At 35.2% G+C, this 27,211-nt stretch overlaps 1 protein-coding gene across 3 annotated transcripts in view; it reads left to right on the top strand.

The window, feature by feature from the left end:
• The window catches only part of TCF12 (transcription factor 12), a 362,394-nt gene that overhangs the window by 171,272 nt on the left and 163,911 nt on the right, over positions 1-27,211 (top strand). For all 3 annotated transcript variants that reach the window (XM_029950501.1, XM_029950502.1, XM_029950503.1), the window contains one exon: positions 13,792-13,894. In XM_029950501.1, coding sequence (XP_029806361.1) covers positions 13,792-13,894 — 103 coding nt within the window. The remainder of the gene's footprint in view (positions 1-13,791; positions 13,895-27,211) is intronic.

Here is a 27,211-nt window from a genome sequence, read left to right on the forward strand (position 1 = left end):
CTTTATTAATTTGTGTATTTTAGAAATATGTCCATTTGTCCATTTCATCTAAGTTGAATTTATAAGCATAAAGTTCATAATATTTCTTTGTTATCTTTTAAATATTTGTATTAGTCATTTTTGATAGATTAACAAAGTACCACAAATTTAGTGGCTTAACATAGCATATGTTTATTGTCTCTGTTTTTATTCATGACGATTTTGGCATAGCTTAGCTGGGTCCTCTGTTTCAGTCCCTTACAATGCTATGACCAAGATATTGGGACCTGAGGTCCCATCTGAAAGACCTTTTGGGGAACAATCTGCTTCCAAGCTTGTATGTGTTTTGGCAGACTTAGTTCTTCGATTTGTTGTACTGAAGGTCACAGTTCCGTGTTGGCTCTTGGCTGGAAACTGCCTTCCTAGGTATCTTGCCACCTGGGCCTTTTCCATCATGGAAGCTTACTTCATTAAGATAGCAAGGGAGAAGTTCTGCTACCAAGAAGGAAGACGCATTATGGAGCCTAATCATAGAAATGACATCACCTCACTTTGCCACATTGTTTTGGTTAGAGCAAATCACTTGGTCAGCTCCTACTTGGGGAATATTTATTTAGGAGTGTCAATACTAGAAAACAGAGACCATCTTAGAGTCTACCTGGCACAATATTTGTAGAATCTGTAGTTAGAATTCCCTACCTCATTCCTGATACAGGTAAATCGATTCCTCTTTTTTATTTATTTTTTATTTTTTTATGACTATGGCTAGAGGCTAATTTTACTGATATTTGCAAAGAACTAGTTTTTTGTTTCTTTCATTGGTTTTCTCTGTTTTTCTGTTTTTAATATGTTTGACTTCTATTACTCTTAACTTTATTTTGAATTTAATTTTGCTCTTTGTTTTCTGATTTCTTAAGGTGTAAGATGAGGTCATTGATTTGAGACCTTTTATCTTTTCTAACATGTATTTAGTGCTATAAATTTTCCTCTGACTTTGGTGTTATATGCATCCTACAGTTTTTGCTATGTTGTGTTTTCATTTCATTCAGTTCAAAATACTTTATAATTTTCCTGTTTTCTTCTTTGACTCATGGGTTACTTGCAAGTATATTGTTTAATTTTGAAATATTTGCGATTCTTTAGTGATATTTTTATTACTGATAATTAATTTAATTGTGGTCAAAGAACATGCAGTAGTCCTTTTTGTAGGTCCATTTTTTAGGTGGTATTTTTCTTGTGATTCAAGATTTGTGATTAATAGTCCTCATTATCAGGGTCTGGTGCTGATTAAATTTTTCATTTTCTACATGCCTGAAATATTCTTCCTTCCTTCCCTTCCCTTCCCTCCCTCCCTCCTTTCTTTCTCTCTTCTTCCTTCCTTCCTCCCTCCCTCCCTCCCTCCCTCTTTCCCTCCCTTCCTCCTTTCCTTCCTTCCTTCCTTCTTTTCTTCCTTCATTCCTTCCTCCCTTCCTCCCTTCCTCCCTTCCTCCCTTCCTCCCTTCCTCCCTTCCTCCCTTCCTCCCTTCTTTCCTTCCTTCCTTCCTTTCTTCCTTTCTTGGTATAGAGTTCTGAGTGCAGATATCTCCCTCTTCCCTAACCCCCTCTGCAATCCTAGGCTTCACTTTATTTTCTTTCTCTCAGGGGTCAGTATCCTGCTCTGCCCATGTCTGATGTTTTCAGAGCTGCTGTTTAGTTTTTTGTTTCAAGTGTAAGGGTTAATCTGGTCTCTGTTACTCTATCCTATCTGAAAGTAAAAGTAGAAATGGAGTTTTCAGCTCGCCTGATTTGATAGCGCCATGGATTTGCTTCATAAGTAGAAACCCTAGGAGCAGCACATTATTTAATATAGTCCGTCAAGGACAGAAATTACATGCTGTTTTTTTGTTTTTGTTTTTGTTTTTTTTCCCCTAGGAAGTGTGTCTTGGGTTTTTCCCTTATTATTTTCTTTACTTTTTTTTTTCCTCTTCTTTTTTTGGTGGTGGGGGTGGTTATGTTTAAATGAAGTTGCTTTTACAACACCAAAGACTTAATCATCCATTTCCTATATAAAAGGTAGCTACTTTTTTGCATGGACCTCAAGTATATTGTAGTATAGAGGTGGAATTTAAGGAAAGGTATTAAGCAGGCTGTGTTTTAGCTTCTGGGCAAGTAATAAATTGTATCATGTATCTTGAATGTATCATAGATAAACTGCTATATAGTGATCGCCACTTCAGATAGCTGTGAAATTAGGTGATTAACTAGTTGTTACATAACCTTCTAATTTCTGTGTAAGTCTAATTACATGAAATAGAAGTTGGGGTTTTGATTTTTTACTTTGCTTTTCTGTTTGGAGTGTATTTGTAACTACTGTAGTGTAAATGATGGAAAATAATTGCATATGTTAAAAAAATAAATAAATAAACAGGAAAAAAATAAACATTAAAAAAAATTTAAAAAAAAAAAGAATAATGGAGAAATGAAGCCTGCACTATCAGATTTTTCTGCAAGGATAGAAAGCTGACTCAGTCAAGAAATCCTTGTAATTTAGATACCAAATTCACGATTGTGTAGTTCCTTTCCTTACTACCAACTGTCCCCAAATATTTGACCACTAATACTTTGTAATCAGAAGACAAAAATCTGTTCTTTAATAAGATTAAATAACTGCCACCAAGTAGCTCTGTGATGTTAAGTGTATCCTTGAATTCTCTGAATCTTTTTTTTCCTTTGAAATGAGGCCTGTATTTTAAATAGTCTTCAACCAGGGCTTCCAAATTCTGAGAAAGTGTGGTAATCAAGGTTCATAATTTATTTTAAAATATAGCAAATAATCTAATCCAGCAATTTATTTAGTATGTTCCAAAGACCTCTCTGCGTCCCTAAGGCCCTTTTAGAGTATTTACAAGGTTAAAACTATTTTCATACTATTAAAGTATTCTTTGTCGTTTCAGTCTTATTCTTTGTACAGTGGAGTTTCCAAATGTACCTGATATATGCTGATGTCTTTGCCCTGAGTTCTTCTGTACTTAATTTCTCAGGTTTAGTTTCTAATATGGTAAATATCACATAAACAAAGGTTTGTTTTTGGGATTCTCAATATTTTTTTTAATGTTTATTTATTTTTGAGAGAGAGAGACAGAAGCAAGGGGGGAAGGATGGAGGGGCAGGGGGAGAGACACACACACAGAATCTGAAGCAGGCTCCATGCACAGAGCCTGACATGGGGCTCAAACTCAACAAACCTTGAGATTATGACCTGAGCAAAAGTGGGACACTTAACCAGCTGAGCCACCCAGGTGCCCCCTCAATATTTTTTAAGACAAAATATTTTTATACAACAGGTCCTGAGACTGAAGGGATTCTGAGAATTTGAAAATGGCTTGCCTAATGGAAATTATTCCCTTTTTAAGTATATACTTTGTTGCCAAATTTCTTGGTGCTAGAAATGAAAAATTCAGTGGCTAACATTAAGTCCTCTGCTGTCATAGATCCCATGTTTAAATCAGTACTCTACTATTCTCTGACTTTGAGAAAGTTAAATTCTCTAAGACAAAATTTCCTTATTTTTGAGAGGGGGAAAGTACAGTATCTATATAAAGATAGTTTAAATTAATCGACACACTGTAAGAAAATCTTTAACACAATGGTGGCACATAGAAAGCACACAGTAAGTTAGCTGTGATGATCATGAAACCATCAGAAGTGTGTTTGTTTACATTTTTGTTTTCCAGTTATTAGCATGTTTCATTATGCTTTAGGGCATTTTTAGCAAATCTTAATGCTATTTCTTCTGCCTGAGAGTGCTCATTCTGCTTTGATGTTCTCATCTGAAGTTGTGCTGGAATATTACCATCTTCTATTCTTAGTCAACTCAGGAGGTTTAACTTGGAAGTTGGCACACTGGCTCAAGCATCATTTAAAATGTTATTGGTCATGCCATCTTGCCCGTTAGACTAGTAGGGAGTCTAAGAATACTTACCAAACCTTTGGAAACTATACCATGACACACCTTAGGCCCAGACATCATGCAAAAGTTACTCAGTTTATTAAAATATCTTTAGATATTGTTTCTCTTTTCTAAACTGTGAACTCCGTGAAGTCAAAGCTGTTTTTTCATTCTTATATACAAGCACCTAGCACAGTGCTTGATAAATTGGCAGAAATACAATAGGTATGCATATACATTGTCGTACTTTCATATGCACAGTTTAATCTCTTTAATTTTGTAAGTAACTAGATTAAGATGATACGAAAGCCAGGTAAAAGGGATAGGCTAGGGGTACCCGTGGCTCAATCGTTAAGCATTTGGCTTTGGCTCAGGTCATGAGTTCGGTGTCTGTGAGTTTAACCCCCATGTTGGGCTCTCTGCTGACAGCTCAGAGCCTCAAGCCTCCTTCAGGTTCTGTGTCTCCCCCTCTCTCCGCCCCTCCCCTGCTTATACTGTCTCTCTGTCTCTCAATAATAAATAAAAACATTAAAAATTTTTTTAATTAAAAACAAAGGGATAGGCTATAAGGAAGAGGAAGATGAGAAGGAAGTCATCAAGAGGAAGAACGACAAAAGAAGATGCCCCTCACAGAAGTGTTGATAAACACATTTGAAGGCATCTAGGTTAGAGATTGATAGAATACACTGAAAACAAAAGAACTCAAAGCAGAAAGCAGGGAAAAAAAAGAAAATCAAGTTCCATTATAGCTATAAATGAAATTGGCATATATGATCAATTGGATGATAATTTGTTTTGTGTCACTAATAGTCTTATTATTCAAGTGATACATCTCCCGGTCTCTCTTAGGAGGTATATAAAAAAGAAGACTGGTAGTACTGTGAACTACTATTGATTATCAAAGGAATTCTGGTCTCCTGTTTTCTAAGTATCTGAAAAGTTTGTATTATGTGCAAATATAGTTAACTAATACTATATTTTTTAAGTGTCTGAAAATACAGCAAAACAGTATCAGTTTGGACTGCATCAGTTTGGACTGCATGTCTCATTTATAGTATGATTTTACCTTTAAAGAAGTGACTATCCTGTTATTTTTACTTTAAATTATGTATATTAGTCAGTATTCTTTTAAGTATTAGTTAGTTAATTAGTTAGGTAGTTAGTTAATTTTGAGAGAGATCACCAGGAGGGGAGGGGCAAAGAGACGGGGAGAAAGAGAATCCCAAGCAGGCTCTGTGCTGTCAGCGCAGAACTCAACATTGCGTTCCATCCCATGACTGTGATATGAACTGAGCCAAAATCAAGAATTGGACACATAACTCGCAGAGCCACCCAGGTGCCCCACCAGAAATATTCTAATAAAGTAATTCCACTTAATCTTGCCTTACCAGTTTTATTTAATTGGATAAGTAGAATGCATATACACACATCAGAGTGAAGTTTCCTTCTGATAATGGATCAGATAGCCATTTTTGTGGTTCTTTACTAAATGAAGTTGCTGGTTTATGTTTTAATATCACATTATATGAAGAATGCTATCTTTGTACAATAGAATAGCCACAGAGTGAAATGCGTCTCCTGAGAAGCTTTCAGAATGGATAGAAAAATAGATTTTTACCTTTTCCTCAAAGGTGCATGGTTTTTAGAATAGAAGAAGGGTGGAACTATTTTTATTACATTAATTTTCTTTTTTTATGAATTCACTTAATTTGATTAGTTAAATATATGTATGATATGAGTGATCTAAGCTATCTGGACATGCATATAGCCACAAAAGTCCTGCTTTTAGTGATTTTAAAAAGTTAGTTTGCCCATATTCAAATCTTGTATGTATTCCTCAAACTGGTAAATGAGTACTCATCCAGCGGTCCTTCCTCAGCAGGATGTTGGTGTTATTCAGAGGCTTCTTGGTTAAGCAACTGTTGGGGAAGGAGATAGCTTTATTTACTGATATGTAAAAGAAAGTCTGCCAAACATGCAAAAATGAGTGACGGATCTTTTGTTACAAAAGGACCATGAAAATGGGAGAGATAATATATTTAGAGTCTAATTCCATTGATGTTCTTAGCAATAAATGCTAACTAAAGAGAGAAATTTTTGTTAAATAGATCTTTGAAATATTATTAACATATTGATGGGAAGCACTGAATGTACAGCTGCACATATGTGTGTTTATAAATGTAACTTTAAAAATACTTTCCTAAACTAAAAAAATTAGAAGCTTTTTCAAATTTTAAGTGCTTTGTCAAATTTAAAAGTTCTAAAAGTTAAAAATGAAAAAATGTACAAAATCCAAGAAAAATTTGATGAGCTCTTTCACTAACATACTCATTTAACATAGAAGTCTCAGGGCACCTGGGTAGCTCAGTCTTTTAAGTGTCCGATTTCAGCCCAAGTCATGAGCTCATGTTTCATGAACTTGATTCATGAGTTTGAGCCCCACATTGGGCTCTGTGCTCCTAGCCTGAAGCCTGCTTTGGATTCATATTTATTCTCTCTCTCTCTCTCTCTCTCTCTCTCTCTCTCTTTCTCTCTTTCTCTCTTTCTCTCTCTTTCTGTCTCTCTCTCTCTCTGCCTCTCCCCTGCTCAAGCTCTGTCTCAAAAATAAATATCGAAGTCTCTGCTAAGAGAACCATTTTTAGTTTTCAGAAGCCCATTTATCATACATCTCTAAAAGTTTGGTTTTGTATAACAGATATAATGATAGAGTAGTTGTGCCTACCTCTCTTATGTGATGGTGATGGTCTTCTGTTTTTTAAGAAAGTCCTCACATTTCAGCTGCTGAGAACTCTGCAAGAGAAACTGTAAATCAGGAATCAAGGACACTGTCTTCCCCTGGTATTATTAGGTAGAAGTAAAGTTTTCTTTTTGCTCTTTCTTTGTTGGAATATATATATGGCACCTGTGGTACTTTGGCTAGGTACCTACCAGTGATTCCAGAGATTCAGGAACTGAAGAAAGGCATAATGGGTCTTTTTCTTTTTCTTATTTATTTATTTATTTTTGATACAGAGAGAGAGCATGAGGGGGGAGGGGCAGAGAGAGAAGGAGACAGAGCCGGAAGCAGGCTCCAGGCTCTGAGCTAGCTGTCAGCACAGAGCCTGACGCAGGGCTCAAACCCACAAACGTGAGACCTGACCTGAGCTGAAGCCAGAGGCCCAACCGACTGAGCCACCCAGGCGCCCCTGGGTCTTTTTCTTAAAAGTCCTTTTGCATTCATTTGCTATATCTGGGTAGCTTCAGTTCTGCAGAATAAGTCACCAATTCCCTAAGGAAGATGAGGTGCCTCCTCTGACACTTTTCTCTGAGTGGGCCTCAGGTTGAAGTTGGATGTAAGGCTCTGACCCTGAAGATTCCTACCTCTGTAGGGGGGGAAAAAACAAAACAAAACAAACAAACAAAAAATATATATATGTTTTTGTTGCCATCTTCAGTACCATTCAAATGCCTTAATTTGTTGGAATAGAGTTATGTAGCCTTTCTCTAGAGGTTTTCCCCCATTTCATTATAATTGCCATGTCATCTTAAACTCCATCTTACATGGGGGCACTCAACTGCTGGTCCTGATGGTATATAAATAATGCTTCTAGGTTTGTTGGGGCCTCTGTTTACATTCTTGGCAGGAACTATCTCAACATCCTTTGAAGGTTGCCACAGTTGATTTGGGCAAAGGAGTATTCTATAAGAGGAATGAATGAATGTACTTCATATCTGCTTATTAAAGGAAAGTTTTCCATTTCCCATTTTGTTTGCTTTTTCTCCATCAGAGTCCATGGTTTCAAAAATTCTCAAAAGCTCTTATGACTTACCCCTACTATTTTGAATACCACTTGCCAAATTTGGTGCTGTCTTTTTAAAATTGTTGCATTTTCCTGGCTTAATTCCTTTATCACCTGTGAATTACTGTTTGAATACATATACTCTTCATTTTGTGTGGCTCTGGCCTGTCATTGAGCCATTTAATTCACAATACTTCTAGGGAGGAACACTTATTACTAGAGAGACAGCATTTCTGACTCTGGAGTCAGACTGCTTGGGTTGAGACTCATTCTGCTACTTACTGTTGGATATCATGTGAATTATGTAAATTTTCTGGACTCATTTTCTTATCTAATAGGAATAATAGTTCTACTCTTATTGTGAGGAGTCATGATGTTGTGAGGATTAATTGTGTAAAGCCCTTAACTGATGTTCTGGCAAATAGTATCATCAAATGTATGGTATTATTGTTGGAATAGGAAACCTTAAACTAGTTAGAGTTAGTGAAAACTTCATGTGTGTTCCTAGAAGGAATCCCTGATCTTTCATCTATGTCTTATTTACTTTTACTTTCAGGGAAATAAATCGAGGCCCTGGATTTTCCACCCCTGTAAGCCAATTATCAAAGAACATTCTTTCACTGTTACACTTTCAGTTCAGGCTTACCCTTAAATATAAGTAGCTTTAGTCCTAGGACCAGGAAGAGACTGTATAAATGGCTGGTTCATGGTCAGCATCACCGTAGCTGACAAGAGAATACAAAACTATTGTCCTGTGGATGTTACTAGGATATAAATTACTCTTTTAATCGTGAACTGTGAACTGTCTATTAGGCTTGGGTCAGAATCTGACAATCAACATCAGTCAACACTTGCATGGCTATAACAGCCTCTATACTGAGCATCAAGACCTGATACTGGCAACAAACTAATAATATTATTGTATTTCTATTAAATTTTGCTTGATCAACACCTAGAATAATGGATGCAATTTTATTTATAGAACTTTAAGGTGAACTAAGGAGCCTAGGGAAGATTAACTCATTTAACAAATGCCATCTTGAATATTTATTATGGCAGAGGACTGCCTTTTAACCCAGGACAGATTGTTTTACATAAGAAAAAACTGCCTAAGGGTTACGTAAACTAATATGGAAATGTAAATGTGGTTGCTTTGATTTTACTATTTGGGAAGTCCATCATAAATTACATACAACTTTTAAGTAGACTTGGGAAACTTTCTTTCCATAAGTTGGGGCTATTAGAACTTCCTGATTTAGTATAAAATGGTACACTTTTTTTTTTTTTTTTTAAATGAGTGTGTTTCTATCCTACAGAACAGTTTGGTAAGGCCTAGTAAACTTGAAAGTTTGCGTGCTCCTAGAGAAAATTTCACATACATTTTCATGTAAATGCAAGGAGACATATTCCTAAAGTGTTTATAGCAGCCTTATCTGTATTAGGGAAAAATGGGAAGTCTAAATACCATTGAAAGGGGAATGGATAGATAAATTGTGGTATGTTTATAAATTGAATATTTTATAGTAGCAACATGTCTATTCCAGTGCCACGTTTTTTTCAGTGTGTCAGTCTTACATATTGAATGTCAAATGAGAAAGAAAAAGGGATACTATTTAGATAACATGTGTAGAATGGTACTGGAGGGATTGTGGGAGTGGGGATGGGCTGAATGGGGAAGGAGCCTTAAGGAGTCTACTCCTGAAATCCTTGTTGCACTATATGCTAACTAACTCGGGTTGTAAATTTAAAGAAAGAAAGAAAGAAAGAGAAAGGGATGGAGGGAGGGAGGACACATGGACATTGATAAGTGGAAAAAAAAAAAGATTGACTCTGTCAGGTCTTTTGTCATATTATAGCAGGGATTAACATTTCTGAATTCTATACCATGAACATAGAGAAAAGTACTAAATGCACTCTTATGGAATATGTTTCACATTATAAAGATTTTGCAAAGTGTTATGCATTCATAGATGAGACTTATTTAAGATTTGCAAATTAAATTGTAGTTTAGACAGATTGTAAGTATAGAGTTGAGCAGTTTTTGTAATCTATGTATCAACTGATTTTATCAGTTACTGATTTTTTTTAGTACTTTCCATTTTTATCATTAAACAGGAGTAATTTTTAGAATGCATTTGGAAATATTTTTCTGGTTATTAGCATACTATGACTAAAAAGCTGCTATGATAGATGATTTTGGTAATATTGTGCTATCCTTTATAATGTACTATTTATCATCTTATACGCAAAAGTGTTTTATTAGTGGTTATTTTCATAGTAAAACCATTTTACAGAATTGGCCATTTTTATTAGCATAATAATGTTCTTTCTATTTAAAATATGCACCATGGTAGTTCTGTATTTAATAATTTTACTGGTTTACTTCCTTTTCATTCCAAAATTGAAATAGCATCCATTTATCAATACCAGTGACAGATCTTGAGCTTCAAAAAGCTCAAATTGCTTGCTTGTTTTTTATTCCCTTCTTTTTACTCCAACCCCTGCCTCAGGCCAGTCACCTTTTCCTTGTTTTCTCCACCCTTTAATATTCTGGCTGGCCACTGCATCATTCCACCTGCTGTTCTGTCATCTCCAAACTGTATTATGTATGGCATTCTTTCCTTTTGACTTTTCTACTGTCAGCGTCCATCCTCATTGCCTAAATCTGTGTGGTCCTCATGGAGTATGTATAAACTCCAGGTCAACTAAATTTCTCTCATTAAAGCACTGTTTGACATCTATCTTCACCTTAAAACTACATGGAGGAGTTACAGACCTACATACATAAAAATATTTTTTATTGTAATTGCTTTAGATTTTTTGGTTAACTGTAGGATTTCTCCCTAATTTATAATTATCTGGAAACTTCTGGTGTTTTAATGTGGTTCTAGTTGGTGTAGGAGTGGAGGAAATCTGGCTGTCACCTTCCTAGACTTGAATTTTTGTTCTCCATATGTGAAAGAGATCTTTATTTCCAGATTGTCTAGATTCTTATTACTCAAAGTGTGATCTTTGGGCCAGTAGCCTCACATTACCATTGTGTTAGAACTGCAGAATCTCAAGCCCCATTCTAGACTTTATGCTGCTGCTGCTTTTTTTTTTTAAGTGCTTATTTTTGAGAGAGAGAGTACAAGCAGGGGTGGGGCAGAGAGAGAGAGAGGGGGAGATAGAGCAGGTTCCAGGCTCCAAGCTGTGAGCCAGAGATGCAGGGCTCGAACTCACAAATTGTGAGAGAAGTTGACACAAAGTCAGTTGTTTAAGTGATTGAGCCATCCAGGCCCCCCTAGACCTTATGCTTCTTAATTTGTATTTTAACACTATATCCAGTCAGTTGATACATTGAAGTTTGCAAAACATTGTTCTGGGTATCATCCAGCTAGTTGACATATTAATAAGCTGACAGATAACTGTGTACTTTTCTAGAACTGATATTAAAAATGTGACCTATAGTGATCTTAATTAAATGTTTATAAATTACTTTTTAATTATGCATCTTGGTTCATGAGAAGGTTGCTTCTGGTGGATATCATGATGACTATGTGGGAACAATGGTGAATAATCTAGAAACAGTAGCTAATTCATCTTTCAAGTGAGCTTTTGGTGTAGGTTGGAGTCGTTTATAAGTCCGTTTTCTTTGTTTTGTCCTCCAGCATCACTTTGTATCTGTGGATGAGATACTGTTTATTTTTACCTCTTGGGCTGTAACTTTTCAACAAAATTGTATACATGAACATGAACTTTGAGTTGTAGGGAAAAATATTCAAATTTCTATTAAATTTTTCATCTTACATGAGCAAAATTAAGCTTACTGAAATTTGATGTTGGTTAATAGTATATATAAATATATAATATATAAAATTGTATACATGTATTCAACTTATGAATATAATCATAATATGTTCATAATATGTAATTTTATATATTTGGATATATATTCATATATACTATAAATAAATTGTATATACATGTATGTAATGTATGAATAAACAGACAGGTATTAAGGACCCAAATGCAAATCTTGCATTTGTGTTTAAAAAGTTTTCTATCATACAATATGACAATCACAGAATTTATGAGTAGACTGGAAAATAATCTTGAAGTAAATTCTCTACTATGTCCTGCAGTATGCCCATGGGAAAGGGATAGCACTTATTATTATTATTTATGTATGGTTGATAGTAAAATAATTTCTTTGTTCTCTGAAAACATATTAATGGAAGCCTAGGGATAATTTACCTCTGTGTTAATCTATATTACATGTGATCTGTGAAGTTAAATACACTATGTATGTATAATCATTTGATTGTTACCCTAAAACTTAGATCCAGTTGTATTCTTAGGCTTTAGAGATAGTTTCTAAAAACTTGAATGTTTTTATATTTATGGTCAGGATGGAAAAAAGTTCTTTTTTGGTACTTCAAAAATGAAGAGTTCTGAGAGCATATAAAATTAATCTTTTACTGTTCTTTTGCACTTAAGTGAAGCATGAACAATGTGGCTCACCTACAAATGCATTTCTATTGGTGTTTTTCTGGAGTAGTATCATTGTGTAATGACTTTAAACACTGATTCACTGAGTGTTTTGTAGGTTTCAGTGTCTTGTTTTGACTAATATACCTAAAAGTGGCAGAGGGAGGAGGTGGCAGAAATGCCCAGATGTCTGTGAGATAGTGACATGTCACTTAGCACCTCAAGAGTGTTAAGTTTTAAATAACAAAAGTAAACTCTAAGAAGTGACCTTAGCTAGGAGCCATTCTGTATTGTATAAGCCTCTGCTGCATGTGACAGATGAGACTTTTCCTTGTGGTTACCAGAGGACATCCTTTTGGTCATAACCAAGTTGTAAATGTCACCAAGATTCTTCTCGAATGTCTATCACATGTGTATCAGTAATTCTAAAGTAGATAAAAATGAAACAAAGATTCATTTGGGAGTTAGCACTCCCAGAAGATTTGTTTTAAAACAGAACAGCAGAAGGAGTTGTGACATGCATCCATAAGTAATTGTAATGATTTGACAGTTATTTAGCCCTCAGTTCCTAGCCCTTTGGTTGAACTGACAGCATGCCTGCAAAGATAGTAAGGCCTGTTTCAGCTCCATTAATGTCTTGAATGTTAGCCTGCAGTCTGGGTAATGATAAATGTTCAGTGATTGATGATTTTATAGTCCCAGGAGATTCTGGGTGATTTCTGGTTTCTGGAAGCCAAGACAGTTTGCATTCTTGTTTGGGCCTCTAGGAAGTTTTTCTAATTTTTACTAGAACCATTTTAAGTTAGCAGAAGGGTAGATATCAACCTGAGGTTTAATTAACCAGGATTCAAAGCCATGTTTAAGAACAGTATGATTTTGTACTTAGCTTGTGTAAGAGTGAGAACCAGAAGAGTTTTTAATCCACAGAGCTTTTGTAATATTTATTTGTAAATTTTAGTATCTTTTTTCCTCCTTTGCTTTTAAAAAACATATTTTCAGTTATAAGGAGAAATTTAATAACAACTATTGTGAGATAATAACATTAGTTTTATTGTTTTCATGGTGTGCAATTTCATTTTTAAAACTCTTGTAAGAGTTTAAATCAGTTCTTTCTAATAAATGTTTTCCTTTTTACATGGTTCAGTTTCTCTAGTAGTATATCTTGTTATACTAGTATCAAAAGAGTACAAACAGATCGTTTTTGGTAAATATTTGTTTGACATTTGAGAAAGGATTCATTTCTAGTATATTGATTGTAGATTATTTTCAGTATTTTAAGTAATTGATAGGTTTTGGAGACAGAATGGAGGGTAGAGATAAACATGTTCCTAATATATTACAACTTATAAATGTATTTTCTTCATCCTTTTTTTTCTAAATGAACTATAGAACTTTCCTTTGGATGTAAAGAGTTCATAGAGCTAATTTTCTTTAAGGTTATTAAGAAACTACTTAAAAACCTTAAAAGAAATAAAAGGAGCATTTCTGTTTAGTTTTTAAAGTAACAAACAAGGAACTTGGTTAGGAATGACCATTTCTAAGTCTGTATATTAATTAGATGAGCGTCATTATGCTCAATTAGCAGGACTGCCAAATAATCTCTTTAATACTCCCATCTTTTTTTTTCCCCCCTAGGGTTTTACAGACAGCCCTCATTACAGTGATCACTTGAATGACAGTCGATTAGGGGCCCATGAAGGCTTGTCCCCAACACCTTTCATGAACTCAAATCTGATGGGTAAGTTGGTAATTCTCCGCAAGTAGTCTTCACAAAGCCTTTTTGGTCAGAGATGGTTTTTATCCCCTTGTCCAGGAAATACAATCTGTATCTAGAAGAAAGTTCCTGTGTTTTAGGGGCATCAGGCTTTCCTTCTTTAGCTCATCCTGAGGAGCAAGCATTCAGAAAAGTCATTAGTATCAAAAAGGAAGTAGCAACATTTTAACTGTCGGTTTGGGCAGTGTCTTTGTGACATCAGGCATTATATGTTTTCTGCTTTCTGGGCAGAAATGTCTTTTGGAGACATTTGTAATTGACAATTTGTCTTAACAGTCGTTTATGTGTGGCAATTAAAAATATGACAAAGTAGTGATTTTAAGCATATTTTACTTATGTTGGACAATATGTCTTTTGGCACTATATAATTAAAACTTAATAGTACACTTAGGTGTTGGCAGCATTTGTTTTAAGTACTTAGGTTCATATTGGGGATTTTGAAAGTTGTGTTCTGCAATAGGGAAGTTTTACTTTGAAGGATATTACCTGCCACCCAAATCTGATTATTATATTTTGGCAAAACTTTTAAGGTTAGCTTTTCTTTTTATTTGTTCCTACTCCCTGCATAATACCACTCTCTTCTTCCCTTCTTTCTTCCTTATAGCAAAGTTAATAGCTGTTCAGTCTAAAATGTTAAGCCCAAGGTTTTTCCCCCCTCCTACTTTGGATGCCACTCCTTTTTTCTTTAAAAGAAAGTTGGGGAGAGAGAGGGATGCAAAACTTGAGAGACTACTGAATATTGAAAATGAACTGAGGGTTGAAAGGGAAGGGGGAGGGGGAAAAGAGGTGATGGTGATGGAGGAGGGCACTTGTGGGGAAGAGCACTCTGGGTGTTGTATGGAAACCAATTTGACAATAAACTATTTTTTAAAAAGTAGTAATTTTACAATTTTGCAGAATGTGATTAAAAAGAATTTCAGCTTTATGACATTATTTTTCCTTCTTGCTTCTGCTGGGCCTGAGCACATTAGAAAGCTTTGTTTAATCTGTTTTAGTTGTTGTCAGTGGCATCTTGTAAATATGGAAGTTTGTATAATTGACATTGGATTTCATTACTTTATTTGTTAAGGACATGACCTATATTGTGATCTTGGAATTGTCCTTTTAAGACACAGCCATGCTAATCTAAGTGGATTACCCAAATCCAAACTCCTGGTGGTCTGCAATTTCTTTATAAATGGTTTTCCTTTGCAAAGACTTTGTTTAATTACCTTATCCTCTATGAAGTGTTGAGGAGACAGTCTGATATTCTAGTGTGGATTTTGCCTAAAGCAGTTACCAGGGTTTTTTAATTTTATTTTATTTATTATTTTTTTTTAGTATTTGTTTATTTTTGAGACAATGAGAGACAGAGCACGAGCAGGAGATGGGCAGAGAAAGAGGAAGATACAGAATCTGAAACAGGCTCTAGGCTCTGAGCTGTCATCACAGAGCCTGATGCGGGGCTCAAACCCAGAAACTATGAGATCGTGACCTGATCCAGAGTTGGACGCTTAACCGACTGAGCCACCCAGGCACCCCAGCAGTTACCAGTTTAAAGCCAGATCATTGACTCTGACACAAGAGTAAAAAATCCTAAAAAACCCAATAAAACTTGTGTTTAAAAATGATAGTTTGTTTTAATGTAAATACAAATGAAAACCACATTATTCCAGGTAAAAATCAGTATTAAATTGAGAACAAAATAATTATCCTTGCATTTAGCCAGGGAAAACTTTCCAATTTATCTTTTTAATTTTCTGTTGAACTTACCATCTAAATAAAATAGATGTGACACTCCAAATAATTTCTTTTTGTAGTATAACTTTTTTCCCAAGTAGCATTTAATTTATTATAAATATGGTAGAACAAGCTCTAGTCAGTGCTGTTGTAATTTCAGATTGAACTAAGCTTTCTTAATTGAGGCTATACTTACTAGAAGTGAAAAGTCAGAATTTACTCCTTTTTATATTTATGCATTTACCTTTATTCTTAGATCACAGATATGATTTTTTAAGCCCAGTAGAATTGCATCATTAGCATAGCTTTGAGCCAAGGTGACTGTTAAAGTTGTGGGAACTAAATGAATTCTAAGAAGTGTGCATGTCAGTCACTTGCTCTGAGCAGCTGTTGACTAAAAATATATCTGTAGTTCAGTTTGAGGTAACATTTTCTTAGTTGGGGCAATTATGAGAATGTGCTTCTTGGTTTCTTCAGTTTACAGATAATTATTAGAAATCTTTTAATAGTCCTACATACCCTGTATATAAAATCAGCATCTAAAGGAAGTCTGGAAACATTATAAAAACTCAGATTTAGGGGCACCTGGGTGGTTCAGTCAGCTGAGACTCTGGCTTTGACTCAGGTCATGATCTCGCAGTTCATGAGTTTGAGCCCCATGTCGGGCTCTGTGCTTACCACTCAGAGCCTGGACCTTGCTTTGAATTCTGTGTCTTACTCTCTCTCTGCCCCTCCCCTACTCACACTCTGTTTCTCTCTCAATAATAAGCATTAAAAAAACAAAAACAAAACCCCCCTCAAATTTCTAAACAGATTGATCCCTTCACACTATAAGTGAAAAAATCTGGATTCATCTGGACTACACTGTACAGTTAATATGTAGCTATACACTTTCATTGTAAGTTTAACTATATAATCTTAAAAATGTTAATTTACCTATAAGGAAGGAAAATATAACTCTGAAAATATTGGGCAGATATTATCAAAATGATTTCACTGATCATTGGCAATACCTAATTTACTACACTTCTTCCCTTATTTTCAATAAAATGATCACATGAGGTATCTAATCATTTAGTCTAAGCATTCTGCATGACAGTAGCTTTGGAAATGAAGGTCTCCTAATGGTAGAGCAGTTGTGTACAGCAACAGACAGTCCTACTTGATGTGAGCTGAAGTAAATGAACTGTTAGATACTCAAATATGTAGGTTTATAGTGCTCGGTATAGTGGATGGATAGAGTCACTCTTCTAGCCATTTGATAATTTAGAGGAATTTCAAGCTAAAAGCTTATGTTGTTAAAGCATGTCTAAGACATGCATAGCAGTATGAGAAGTATTCAGAATTATAGATACCTAATCATCACCACAGGTAACACTTCAGGGTGATGCTGTAAATGATGAATGCTCAGAAATAGGGCTAATAGGAAAGCAGTAACATATTTCATCATTGCTGTCAACATATTAAAAATACCATTAAGAGAGGGAATAGAATCATATGCTAGGGAGTGTTGTTATTTTTCGTATTATGTTCAACCATAAGCACATTTGCCTGAAGAAATAATGGATTATAAAGTGCCACTGTCTTTCATGATGAAGCTCTCAAACACTTTAATGATTTTGCACATTGCAAAAATGAGAAATTTTTTCTAACAAGGTTGATAATGATTCAATAACAAACAATTTACCACAGAAAAATACATTTCTATATTCATTTAGATATTTTGAAGTGTTCTACATAGAAAGTCAAGCTATTATGTTGGATCAGTTAGTGTTTCTTTTTAATGAATTCCAGAATTATCCCATTGATTTGTCAGTATGGTAAAAAGGGCTTTCTTACATTTCAAGTGATATAAATACATCCATTTGGCACATCACTAAGTAATTAGCATCAAATAGTCCTTTGCAGGAAAGCTGCAAAGCTTCGACAGTGGCTGTGAGTTGTAGCAGTATCACCAAATAATCTTAGGTATTTCTAGCCTCTCCCAGCTTTAGTCTATTTCTCTATCCTTGGTTCTCTTATTGCTTTTAGTAAGATTTGGTATCCTTTACCTGTTTTTGATTAGATATATTTTTGGTGATGGTAAGGACCAGTTTATTAATTGGATATAGAAATGAATTATTTCAAAAAATTGCATACCTTCAATTTCCAAATGATCGTGGAGTGAGCTACTCTTATCTTTCTACCTCTCTATGTTTATCAAAGCCTTACTTATTTTGGACTATATGTGTATATGTTGTCAATAGGATTTTTAAGGTGAGATTATATTACTTCAGTGTTACCTTTTTTCTGAGACTTTGAGTTCTCTTCCTTTCTGATACTTACTCTGCCTCTAGAGATGTTTTCTTAGTATTTAATCTTTGAAAGAGTGAAAACAACATGTGAATGGTATAGGGTAAAATGTGGGACTGAGAAGAGATGTCGGTTTTAGTCTAGATCCTTAAAATTACCTTTCTGATAGTGTATTGCTGGGTAGCCTGAAAGGTCTTCTGCAAGTCTAGAATTTTTTAGTTCTATAATGTCATGTATCTAATATCTTTTATCCAATCCTGAAAAAGACTTCAACTTGAATTAGAATTGCCTTTTTGCAAATGATAAAACCAAGGCACAGGAAAAATAAGTGTTCCCCCCGCCCCCCCGCCCCCGAGGACACAGAGCCAATAAATGGCAAAACTGAATATAGAACCCGTGTCTTCTGACTACCAGATACTTTTTCCATTAGGCATGCCAGGTATTTGTTCTTTATATAATGCTCCCAAGTTCTTACCAGCTCATCATTTTTCTACACTCTAATTATGGAGACCCTGGCCTTCAGAAGTTATGGGGGAAAAAATGGTTCTACAGCTATATAACTTTGGGATACATTGTACATCATGTGCCCCTTCTTAAGAGATTCATATTGTACTTTGGGATATTTAAGTCTCTGAAAAAAACAGGAGGAAGAGCTTATTTAACTTTGGTCAGCTCATCACGTCCTAGATTTAGATGACACCCAGAAAAGTCTTTTTGTATAAAGAATCATTAGTCTTTGAGGAACTAGTTATCCATGAGGCACACACTGGGCAATGCTTGTAGGTTGTTGTAAGGGAAAAATAAAAGATACTACATGAAAGTTGCCTGAAATGTAAAATAGCACAATGTTAATGATATCACTGTATATGTTTTTATAAGTTATTTTAGACATCTTAGCTAATATTATAGATTGGGTTCAGTTCAAGTACAGTATTGTTAAGTCTCTTAAACAGACTAACTTGAACTATAAATAAACCATCCTTCCTTTCATGTTGGAGTTTATTTGCCCAGGTCTATCTACCTTTCTTTTTTTTTTTTTTTTTTTTTTCAAAAAATTTATTTGTTTGCTTATTTATTATGAGAGAAAGAGAATTCCACGAGTTGCAGAGACAGAGTGAAGAACCCTGAGTGGAGCTTGAGCTCACCTGTTGTAGGGCTTAAGCTCATAAACCATTGTATTATGACGTGAGCTGAAGTAGGATGCTTAACTCAACTGAGCACCCAGGCGCCCATCAGCCCTACCCTCCTTTACCTCAATGATTAAGGGCCCCCCTCTAATAGCAGCTGCTATATTATTTTCATTTCATTATGGATTCAGTAGATTTCTGTGAGCTTGTCTGGGAATGTAAACCCAAGTACCATTTTTCCCATATATGTGCTATTTCAAACACCCAGTTTCAAAGAAAACATCTTTGTGTATATGACCTTGCCTGTAGTATGATTTCTTACTAATCCAGAATTCTCGTAGAATTACAAAAAAATGTAGAATCACCATTTTCAGAATATCAAAGCACCTTATCTAGAACTCTGCCCTCAAAAGATTTCTAGCTTTGGGGTGCCTGGGTGGTTCTGTTGATTAAGTGACTCTTCATTTTGGCTCAGGTCATGCTCTTGCAGTTCATGGGTTCAAGCCCTACATTGGGCTCTGCACTGACAGTGCAGAGCCTGCTTGGGATCCTCTCTCTCTCTCTCTCTCTCTCTCTCTCTCTCTCTCTCTCTCCCCTTCCCTCAAAATAAATAAACTTAAAAATATATTTCAACTTAGATGTACATGAAATTCCTTCACTAGATGAGTTAATGAAAATGATTATAATTGTGCTTAGGGGAAACAGTGTAGTTTAGTATCTAGTTTGACAGTATTTCATAAGGATGAGGCCTTCATACTTTCTCCAGTGTTTTATTAACCTCAAGTCTCGGGAAGGGATATGGGTTACACATTCATTGATTATTCTCTGATCTTTGGCTGCTTACAAACACAAAATGTTGGCACTGAGAAACTTGAATAAAAGAAACCTAGTTACCATTGAAGAAACCAAAGCCAAGAAATATTAAATGAGTAGTTAATTAAGAAACCTGGACCCAGCCCTCTTCATTCTAATTTAGCTCATATCCCCTTTCTCCTACACTGCTTTTTTTTCTTTTTTACCTGTCTTAAGCATTTTTTCCACATTCTAGCTCTTAACATCTTTTTCTTTCTCGTGTAACTGTTTAGACCCTCATTAACCAGTCTGAATTGTTGAATATTTCCCTTTCTCTCATTCATGCCTTTTTTCCTGCCCTTTAATATGTGAAAATAACACATGGCAGTTATAAAAGTAAGATTCAGTCTGTCTTTACAGACTTTGCTTTTTTAATGTAGTAGGGAAATAATTTTGATAATTATTACACATGGTAGAATGAGAGTGATACAAAGAAGTTCTTACCAAAATTCAGAAGAAATTAAAGTAAGACAGCCAGAAGTGATCAGGAAAAGTTTTATTGTGGAGTAGCATAATCCAATGTATTAGTCAGGCCTCTTTTCCTGACAAATGACAGAAATGAACTTAAACTGTGTTCAGTACAAAGTGATACTGAGTCACATATTGCAGACAGCTGAAAGTAGATTGATTTTAGACATGGCAGATCCAAGTGTTCAATTTCATCAGATTCCTTACTTTCCCCTAAAAAGTTTTTGTTGGGAGAATAGGATAAAACTGGGGAGACAAAATGGGCCAAGAGGAAATATGAGAAGTAGAAAAGGGAAGTGAGTGCAGAGATACTATCTCTTTCTGTCTACTTGTAGTTCTCTCACTCCATTCTTTCCAGATTGTTGTAAATTGTCCCTTCTGGCTTCCATCTTACAGGATACCCTATTCTTTAGTGGTTTGGAATGTTTTCTTCCAATGCAGTTATGGTTTTGTGTCTTTTTTTTTTAAATAATACTGCTCCTGGCAACATTGTCTCTTTCCATGTCCCTACTTTGCCTTCACAACCTGAAAAGCAGCGTCTTTTCCATAGTTAAAATGACCTGATAAACTGTTCTTTCAGAAATCATTCTTAAGAACCAGAGATAAGCTAATGTTTTTGTTTGTTTGTTTTTTAGCGTACCCAGTCTGGGAAAGACCGAGCTAGTTAGTACTCATGCCTCATTTTGAAAAAGGCTCCAGAGTTTCAGGAGTATTCCTGTATAGACTCAGATCCCTTTATCTAAGCATAATTATTCCTGGAATGAATTACTTAGAGGAATTAGTTAGAATTGCATTAAAGAGATGCTGAGATTTCAGAAGATAGAGGAAAAAATGTTTGATTGGGGCTTTATTTTGAAAAGTAAAACTAACATTAACAAAACAAACAGTAATTTATATAATACCCTGGCTTAAATCAGCAAAGAATGAATGAATTAATTAATTATTGAGTTTTTTTGGTGTCGTTTTCTTCAGAAAAATGTTTGGTAATATAGAAATATCTTGTACCTTACATTTGAACCTTCTTGATTTTCTCTAGTTATTAACTGACTCTAACACAGTTGCGTTCCAATCTGTCAGTGGCTATTGTGTTTAATGAAATGGTTCTTTGACATCATTTTCAAGGACTTCATGCAATTTTGAATCTCGTGTGAGACCTAACTTTTGATGAATTTCTTTTGTGTAGCTTGGTATAGTGGTATATTTACTAAAAGACTGACCATTGACACCATAGACTCTAGCCTGAGATAGCCACACTATTTGGGAGGCCTGTTTCACTGGGATTACTTCTTTTTTTAAGTTTTGTGGTTATTAGTGAATATTTTCATAAGGTCATAATGTTGCCTTAACTCTGCATCCTTGCAAACTGGTAACTCTCTGGACTCCTATAAGGAGGACCTCTTTTTTATTTGTTCACCCAGTTCCTTTGCTCGTCATCACTTGTGTATGTTCTGTGATCAATAGTTACTAGTTCTGCTCTGCACAGCTTTATAGTAAGCCAGTGGCATAGATCTGATAAATGGTTCTTCCTTGAATCTTCCCATTGTTCGTGTCTAATCGCACTCAAGTGAAAGTGAAATCTGCCTTCAGTAGGATACATCACAGTGTGGCTACTTGGTTACTAGAGAACAAAAGAATACTTTTTTAAAGGAATTTTTGTAAACTTTACAGTAGTTTTGCTAGATGCATATAGTCTGAGATCCATGGCACATAGTTAAGAATTTGGGGTATCAGTAAGGGAAAATCCTAGAGCAACGTTATGAGATCATGCCACCTATGTGGTAATATTTCATATTTCATTGCTTATAGTTATAATGATCCCTTTATCATTTACTTTTGGTTTTCTGAATGTTTTGTTAAAAATAAATACTTAAATACTAAAATTCTCACAGAATGGTTAAACTGGAATGGATCTTAGGGGTCATCTAGCTCAGTAATTGTCAATTGAAGGGGTTGAGAAATATATGGTTAGCGTGAAGACTGGAAGTAGGAGGAGGTGCAGCTTGTATTTCCCATACCCTAAAACCTCTGGAGGTTCTTTCAGAGTGAAGAGTTAGTACTAGCTTGGTTAGTGTGACACTGTTTATGCAAGTTTTTAAATTTTTTTTTTAATGTTTTATTTATTTTTGATACTGAGAGAGACAGAGCATGAGAGGGGAAGGGGCAGAGAGAGAAGGAGACACAGAACTAGAAGCAGGCTCCAGGCTCTGAGCTGGCTGTCGGCACAGAGCCCGACGCGGGGCTCGAACCCACGAATGTGAGATCTGACCTGAGCTGAAGTCGGAGGCTTAACCGACTGAGCCACCCAGGCGCCCCTGTTTATGCAAGTTTTAATTAACCCCCAGATGAAGGTGATTTTTTAAAAAATTTGAAATCATATCCTGAATTGCTTTGGTTTAAATTGTGGAAATGTAATTGTTTGAAGATACTTGTGGCATTCAGATCCTTCAGTTATATAGGTTTTGTATGGTATTGCTGTTACTTAATAAGCCTTTTAAGTGAAGCCCCTCAAAAAATTGTTGCTTGAGTGTCAATCCACCATTTATGTAATCTTTGCATCTCGGCCTTTTTTTTTTTTAATTTTTTTTTTTAATAAATTGATGCTTTGCTTTTTATAGCTTGCACTTTTCTGTGGCTTCCATGATGGCTTTGTTTTGTTTTTGTTACTTGAGATGTTAGGTTTTTGTGAACAGTAGAACATGCCTTTCTACCTATATTTTAGGGCTTTCTGATAAATATATCAGGCTGAGTTTTATATCTTTCTTCTTGAGATACTTTTTTTTGGTATTGCCATATTCATGGATAGTGAAGTATGTAACAATCATCCTTATATTACATACTTGTTTTTCACTTTAGAATATCTCTGGAGGATTGTCAGACTCCTCAGATGGTATGAAATTTCTAGGGAGTCACAATTAAATGGGAATATGGTGCAAGGCCACTTTAGTGCAAATTAAATCAATTAGTTTAGTGTCATAAATTTCACTGATTTATGTTACATACTTTTCTACACTGATCCCTGAGATCAGGGGCCAGCAGACCGTTTTGCAAAAAAGCCAGATAGTAAATACTTCAGGGTTTGCAGGGAGGCAAAATCAATATTCTATAGGTACTTACATAGCTATAGAAGTTAAAAAAAAAAAAAACTTCTCTTACCTTATGGCCTATAAAAGGAACTGTTGGTGGCCTGGATTTGTTCTCCAGGCCTTAGTGTGTTAATCTTATTCTAGATAATGTAACAAAAATCCTTTAAAAAGCAGCAACACTGTCAATTATTTGAAGAGGTAACAAATGATATATATGTGTGTATGAAATTCTCTGAAATATGACAGGGTTGTTGTGCGTGTGTGTGTGTGTGTGTGTGTGTGTGTGTGTTTTGACTATCCAGACATGGTAATTCATGATTGCAGTGGTGGTGAATGATTTCTAAAATTTCTGGGGCTTTATTACTTCTCTACAGAATAGTAGGTTGCTTACCAAGTGAGTTATTTTTCTATTGTTTTTGTCTTTAGATAGGATACTGATAATTGGCCTTTTAGGCACATGTCAGATTTCCTTCATATGAAATCTTGGAGTTCCCTTAGTTTTTTCTATAATCTGAAATTTTTTTTTTAAACTCCTTCTAAAAACAGCAATATAAATTTGTAGCTATACCGAGTTGAACTACCACATTAGGAGAGGAAAAGGTGAAACTTAGGCTACCCAGTGAAGATGTGGCATTGGGGTAGCTCTTCAGAGAGAAATCTGCAGATAATAGCTGTGAAGAGTCCAGAGGAAGAATCTGTGACTAGAGGATAGTGTAATAATGACATAATCATCAGAAAAGTATATTGTTGCTTTCTTGAGAGTCTGCACTCCCAATTTGGAAATCTCTTGAAACGATATGTACAGAGAAAGTATTAAAACATTCTCTGGATTGGCTTCTCAACAGTTTGTATAAGATAAATGTAGATTATGGATTTTTGTTGCAGTTCATGTAGTTTTCATGTAAAATACCTTAATGGTTTGTGTTTGGGAAGTTTTCTGATTTGAAATGCTATTCATCTTCAATTTCACACTCTCTTCTGTCAGAAAGATTTAAGAGAAAATGTAGTGCTTATATTTGCTCTATTATGATTTTTGTAATTTTTGCTCAGGTTCACACACATTGAAATATGCTCCTACCAAAGAATTCTCATCTTTTTAATTTTCCTTTCATATAGGTTAAAGAAATCGTGCAAAGCATTTAGCGACAATATTAAATGCAGAGAGCATTTTTACTCTTGGTATGTGTGTGCATGTGCATGCACACATACACCTCTGTATGTTTATACCAGATAAGAACACATTAAGTATAGGCTTTTTTAAAATTTCATTTTACAATACTCTGGTTTCTCTTCAGATCATATAAATCTTTCGCCTTTTAAAATTTCATTTTACAGTAAGATTTCAGCCAGGTGTCTTTAAAATTGTAAGTATTATCTTTAGGTTTTCTTTTTTTATATAAATGTACTTTATTTTTAATGTTTATTTTTGAGAGTAGTGGGAGAGGGGGAGAGAGAGAGAATAAGCATGGAAGGAGCAGAGGAAGAGGGATGCACAGAATCTGAAGCAGGCTCCAGGCTCCAAGCTGTCAGCACAGAGCCCATTGCAGGGCTCTAACCAACGCACTGTGAGATCATGACCTGAGTCAAAGTTGGACACAGCTGACTGAGCTACCCAGGAACCCCTGTCTTTAGGTTTTTATTAAAAAAATTTATTTTTAAGTTTATTTTTATTTTTTAGCAATCTCTATACTCAACATGGGGCTCAAACCCAAGACCCTGAGATCAAGAGTTTCACACTCTTTTCACTGAGCCAGCCAGGTGCCCCTATCTTTAGTGTCTTACACAGATCCTGGAAAACATCTTCAGGTACTAGCATAAAGATGTCTGCTTATAATTTAATTTTTCCCAAGAGATACAGAAGGGGTATATGTATGTATTCATTCATAATTTTTATGTTGTTATGTGTATTCTCTGTATCTCTTTATATTTTTCTGGTAATCTGTCCATGATTCTTTTGGTCAACTTGCTACACTGAACAGTTTTAGGACATTGCAGCTCATCTGAATTTCTCCACAGTTTTCTTTACACCATGTGTTTTACCTTTCCAGTTTACCATGATACACTTGGAAGGAAAAACAATGTCCCAAAGCACTTATGAAGATGAATTTGTATACCCATTAAAAAAAGGTGTTGTGTCTCAACTTCACCAGTAAGGAATCTAATCTAAGGAAGTAACTGAAAATTTACATCAGGAATGTAAAATGGTACAGCCATTATAGAAAATATTTTGGCTGTTTGTTATAAAACTAAATATGCAAATTACCATACAACTTAGCAATTGCGCTCTTGAACATTTATCCCAAAGAAATGAAAATTTACAGGAATGTTAGTAGCACCTTGTTTGATAATAGCCAACAACTGGAAATGGTCCAAATGTCCTTCTCTGGGTGAATGGTTAAACAAACTGATCCATTCATACTTTGGAATATTATTCAGCAATAAAAAGGAGTAAATTATTAACTAATGTAAAAATTTTCATTGATCTTGAGTGAATTAGCCTGAGCAGAAGAAAAAAAAAGCCACTTTTCAAAAGCTTATGTATTTTATGATTCCATCTGTATACTACTCTTGAAATGGTAAAATTGTACTAAGAACAGATAGTTAGTTACCAGGAATTAAGGAGACAGGTTGATATAGTTATAAAAGATGAACAGAGGAGATCCTTACAGGCTGATGAAACTGCTCTGTATCATGATTTGCAATGGTGAATACATAAACCTACACATGTGATAAAACTGTATACAATTAAATGTACGCATGTGTGCTTACACAAATGAAAAAGCCTGGAGAAATCTGGATAAGACAAGTAGATTGTGTCAGTGTTGATATCCTAGTTGTGATATGGCAAGATGGGAGAAATATGTAAAGAGTACGCAGGATCTCTTCATTATTTCTTTACAACTTCATGTAAATCTACAGTTACCTCAAAAGAAAATTTTAACTAAAAATACATATACAAATAGATAAATGAATTACAAATAAATTAATTGAAGAAAATTTAGAAAATGTAGGAGTGTGTAGGTTAGGGAATACAGGGAGGAAGGCAAGGGTCATAGTGTGCAGAGATTACTTTTCTAGAAACATTTCTAATGGAAATCTACACCAAAATAGTCACCCTTGGGGCCTATTAAATCACTAAAATCCATATATTTCTAAAGGAAGAATGTCTCTTTAATTTTGGGAAACTGTATAACTCTAATGGTGATACTAGCAAGTGAGAAGAATCTTTTTGTCAACATTTGTCCTTTGCTTTGTGTGCACTGCACATAGTATTGTACCTTTGGGCAAAGAGAGTGGGATACATCAAAGGCCAAAAAGCTGTATATGTGTTCTTGAGGATATCTAAAAAGCAAGGTAATCTGCATTTCAGAATCAAATATTTACTTTGAAAAATACTGGCAAGAGGGCAGCAGGTAACACTCAGTGACTGGGATAAGGGAAAGAGAGCAAACATGTCAGAGAAAAATATTGGAAGGTCTCAAAATTGGTTTTTAAGTGGCTAAGCTTTCCCTGGGGCTGATCCTTGCCCCCCACCCCACCCCACCCCACCCCACCTCCACAGCAAAGTAGGAACTTGCAACAACAAATTTTGTCTGTGTCTATCCTCACTTTTACTTGAATGAGAAATGAGGTTTAAGGATCAGGCTGCCTGCTATTTGTAATTTCAATTAGATGTGAAAAATTCCTTCCCTTCACTTAAAATGCTGTTCCTACTTAGGAAACTCTTCTGCAGTTTTCAG

Source organism: Suricata suricatta, chromosome 9 (genome assembly GCF_006229205.1).
Source record: "Suricata suricatta isolate VVHF042 chromosome 9, meerkat_22Aug2017_6uvM2_HiC, whole genome shotgun sequence".
Taxonomy (NCBI): domain Eukaryota; kingdom Metazoa; phylum Chordata; class Mammalia; order Carnivora; family Herpestidae; genus Suricata; species Suricata suricatta.